At 55.2% G+C, this 4,459-nt stretch overlaps 1 protein-coding gene across 2 annotated transcripts in view; it reads left to right on the forward strand.

The window, feature by feature from the left end:
- ZNF777 (zinc finger protein 777) overlaps positions 1 to 3,408 on the forward strand; it is a 29,741-nt gene extending 26,333 nt beyond the window's left edge. The window contains exon 6 of one of the 2 annotated variants that reach the window (XM_032245106.1): positions 1,845 to 3,408. In XM_032245106.1, the coding sequence (XP_032100997.1) occupies positions 1,845 to 3,001 (1,157 nt within the window). In that variant the 3' untranslated portion in view covers positions 3,002 to 3,408. The remainder of the gene's footprint in view (positions 1 to 1,844) is intronic. The other variant, XM_032245107.1, reaches the window with a different exon arrangement.
- The last annotated feature ends 1,051 nt before the right edge of the window (positions 3,409 to 4,459 follow it).

The following is a 4,459-nucleotide window of genomic DNA, read 5'->3' on the forward strand; positions in this document are numbered from 1 at the left end:
CATCTGTACTAAAAATACAAAAATTAGCTGGGCATGGTGGCGGGCGCCTAATCCCAGCTACTCAGGAGGCTGAGACACAAGAATCACTTGAACCTGGGAGGCGGAGGTTGCAGTGAGCCGAGATTGTGCCACTGCACTCCAGCCTAGGCAATAGATCCAGACTCTGTCTCAAAAGTAAATAACTAAAAAAGAAGAAAATAGAAAAAAGCACTTTTGATGCTCAAGGAGAGTTTAGCTCTCCTCAGGATCTATTTTCCCCTCTGCCTTTCAGACATACTCTGTATTTTCGGGATAAACACCAGGGCAACTAGTTAGCATATGCTGCAGCTGCCTGCTCCTTGATCTTTTAGGCATTGTGCTCCAAGGGTGTTCTGGGTCGCTTCCTGCTGAGAACCCTAACACTACTGAGGCAGCCTTGACTAAGCACACCTGTGTCCTAATTGTCCCACTGTAGTTCACTGGCTGTAGAGGAGGCCAAGGAAGTGCTAAGGACAAGGAGTCACTAGTAACCTTACAAGATGTTGGCTGGGTCACGAACATTGCTAGCTTTAGTCCATGTCATTTGAGGCGGTGGACCAGGTGGGTCCTAACCTGCAAGGTCTGGAAAGGCCTAGGACTTCATTTTCTTTTTGGAAACATCACTTGATATCTGGACTTGGATGACCCATCTGTGAAATGGGGAGAATTATTGCTTGACTCACCCTATAGTAAGATACTGTGCTCATGAAAAGAGAGGGCAGGATGAGTGCTCCGAAAAGATCTCATTGGTTTGTTTTTAACTATTCTGCCTTCTGTGTCTTCTGTCACAGATGGGTCCAGAGAAGTGAGTGACTTTCTCATATCACACAAAGTTGGTGACCAAAAATAGAACTCCCCAGTTAGTGCCAAATAAATACAAGGCACTTGAGAAAACTCAAACAGGAGTCGGGGGCCACTTCTTTTCTCTAAAACTTACATTCTCAAAAAGGGCCAGGCTAGGGAGTCGAGGGGGCATTTCCGGGTGGGGCACCCACTGCCTGCACCTGATCCAGTTTCAAGGGTGGTGGAGTCTTCTGATCGTGCTGGTACATCTTCCTTCCATGAGAGGCTGCAGAAGGCTGGGTTCCTGATTCCTGGGGTGGGTACCAGTGAGTACAGTGGGTTCCTAGGAGGGGTGGAGTGCTGTAGGTTGTGAAGGCAAACGTGGAGAGGAGAGGGAAATTTCTGGAGGAAGGTGAGGAAAGGCACCAAGAGGAGAAATCTCCAAGTGGGCTCAGGAAAGAAGTGGGTCGATCTGATCAGAGTTCAGGCAGAGATGTCCTCAGAGGGGCAAGATGTCCTGAGAACCTTAGGAGTGGAGACCCTTTGGTACAGCTGGTAGAAACCCAACCTTTAAGCAGCCTAAGGGAAAAAGGGGCGTGTATTGCTCATATAATTAGAGAATTGTAAGTAGGCCAGCATCAGGCATGGCTGGATCCAGGTGCTCCCACACCGCCTCTGTGTACTGGTTTACCTCTTTCCTGCCAGGTCCAGCTCTGCCAGCAGTTTCCCATCATGACCAACAGAAAGCAATCTCCCCTGCATCCTCCCTATAAAATCCCAAGAGGACTCTGATTAGCCCATTTTAAGTCCTGACTCATTTCTGAACCAAACAGCAAGGCTAGCCTGGGTTACACGTCCACCCCGTTGGGAGAAGGGAGTGGACCAGGGGCCGCAGGGAGAGGAGAATTTTCTCAAAAGAAGGAATTTGAGCCAATAATGCAATGTTTTGGTTAGGGTGAAGCGATGCTATACCTCCATCCAGGTAGGTTAGGGGCACCAGGCAGCAGCTAATGACTTTCTGTCTCTCTCTGTCCCTGGAGCAGAGGGGATCGTGATCAAGACAGAGGAACAAGATGAGGAGGAAGACGAGGAGGAGGAGGATGAGCTGCCACAGCACTTGCAGTCCCTTGGACAGCTGTCCGGGAGATACGAGGCCAGTATGTACCAGACCCCGCTGCCCGGGGAGATGTCCCCCGAAGGCGAAGAGAGCCCCCCGCCCCTGCAGCTGGGAAACCCCGTGGTGAAGAGGCTGGCACCCTCCGTGCACGGTGAGCGGCACCTGAGCGAGAACCGTGGGTCCTCGAGCCAGCAGCAGCGGAACCGGCGCGGCGAGCGGCCCTTTACCTGCATGGAGTGCGGCAAGAGCTTCCGCCTGAAGATCAACCTCATTATCCACCAGCGCAACCACATCAAGGAGGGGCCCTACGAGTGCGCCGAGTGCGAGATCAGCTTCCGGCACAAGCAGCAGCTCACGCTGCACCAGCGCATCCACCGCGTGCGCGGCGGCTGTGTCTCCCCCGAACGCGGGCCCACGTTCAACCCCAAGCACGCGCTCAAGCCGCGCCCCAAGTCACCCAGCTCGGGCAGCGGTGGCGGCGGCCCCAAGCCCTACAAGTGCCCCGAGTGCGACAGCAGCTTCAGCCACAAGTCCAGCCTGACCAAGCACCAGATCACGCACACGGGCGAGCGGCCCTACACATGCCCCGAGTGCAAGAAGAGCTTCCGCCTGCACATCAGCCTGGTGATCCACCAGCGCGTGCACGCGGGCAAGCATGAGGTCTCCTTCATCTGCAGCCTGTGCGGCAAGAGCTTCAGCCGCCCCTCGCACCTGCTGCGCCACCAGCGGACTCACACGGGCGAGCGGCCCTTCAAGTGCCCCGAATGTGAGAAGAGCTTCAGCGAGAAGTCCAAGCTCACCAACCACTGCCGCGTGCACTCGCGCGAGCGGCCGCACGCCTGCCCCGAGTGCGGCAAGAGCTTCATCCGCAAGCACCACCTCCTGGAGCACCGGCGCATCCACACGGGCGAGCGGCCCTACCACTGCGCAGAGTGCGGCAAGCGCTTCACGCAGAAGCACCACCTGCTGGAGCACCAGCGCGCGCACACCGGCGAGCGGCCCTACCCCTGCACGCACTGCGCCAAGTGCTTCCGCTACAAGCAGTCGCTCAAGTACCACCTGCGGACCCACACGGGCGAGTGAGCGCGCTCGCCGCCGCCGCCGCCCGGCAAGGTGCGGGCTGACTCCCCCTTCGGACAGCCAGGCCCGAGCCCAGCGGGCGGGGGCGGGGCGCCCCCCAGCCCCTTTACTGTGAGCTCCCCTCTCCTTTCGTCCCTCCTCCCAAGGACATGGGGACTGTGAGACCAGGTCCCTTGCTGGCGCGTTTCCTTGGTGCCCCAGGGGGGGAGGGCGTGGACCTGGGGAACCCTTTCGGGCTGTTAATTTCCTTGACAATAAAATGGATGAAACCAATCAGCACGGGGGGCGTGATTTGGCCGCCGGCCACTCAGAGGGGCGGTGCAGGGCCATCTAGCTGGGGATAGAACTTTATAATTACCTTTTGGATACTGTGGTTCTATTTGATAATAATAGAGTAATTTTTAAAAGACGAGCGTTTCCTGTTTGCCGTTTTTGTTTGGTTTAAAGGGGCGGGGTTGAGAAGGCCCAAGGGACATGTGCTAGTGTCAGTTGACAGGTTCTGTTGGATCCTTTTTTGTGTGTCCATTCTCCGTTTGGGTTGTGGAGTCGCTGATCCTGCCGGTTCTGAAATGGAGGAGAGGCAGGACTGACCAGCCTGAGGCCGTAGAGAAGTCTAAGGGATCTCGGGAGCCCCTGGACCATCGCCTGTGCCCTGGAGTCCGCGAGGATGCTGGGAACTCAGGACGGAATAGGTCTCACTTGACTAGCACGGTCAGGGAGAGTGACGGTCACGTTTGGAATGAACTGGAAAGAAGTTCCTGTAGCAAAAGCCGGAGGCTTCCCTCAGGGCCCAGGCGTTCCCGCCCAGCTGGAAATGCAGCTGGCTGGAGAGCAGCGTGGCGGGAGGGAGGCCTGGGGAAGAGGTACAGAGGCCCCTGGTGCCAGTCTTTGGGGAAGCCACAAAAGGCACCAGTCAGAACATTTTTTATTTGAATGTTGTACCAAAGCTACTCTGGACTTGCTGAATGCACTAACGAGCCCTGATTTCTCTAGGTATTCATTCATTTCCCATCTCCCTCCAGCTCTCTCTTACAGAAAAGGAAACTGCAGGCATATTACATTGCCCACAGAGCGATTTACTCTGCTGATGGCAGTGGCCCAGAGAGAATTCAGGCCACTCGAAGGGACAATTCATGGAGGCTAGTAGAGTGCCCAGCTCAGCCCGGCACACTGGGGAAGCTGGGCTTCTGTTGAAAGCAGAGAGACTAGCCTGAGAGGAGGGTGCTGCTGAAGCCAGGCCTGTCAAGTTGTGACAGGATACTTGAAGGGGGTGCAAAAAATGGGATTTGGAGGAAGAAGGTGATATACTCTTGACTTTCAGGGGACCATAGAGACCATCAACTCCTCCTTTGTATAAAGAATTAGTGAGCTAAGTGCAGAAAGGGGAAGTGATGGCACCAGATCTCACATGTGGAGCTTCTCCATTTACACTGAATTTCTTACTCATGGTAGGAGATTAGG

Source organism: Sapajus apella, unplaced genomic scaffold, assembly GCF_009761245.1.
Source record: "Sapajus apella isolate SASKATOON/1434 unplaced genomic scaffold, GSC_monkey_1.0 scaffold56, whole genome shotgun sequence".
Taxonomy (NCBI): Eukaryota; Metazoa; Chordata; class Mammalia; order Primates; family Cebidae; genus Sapajus; species Sapajus apella.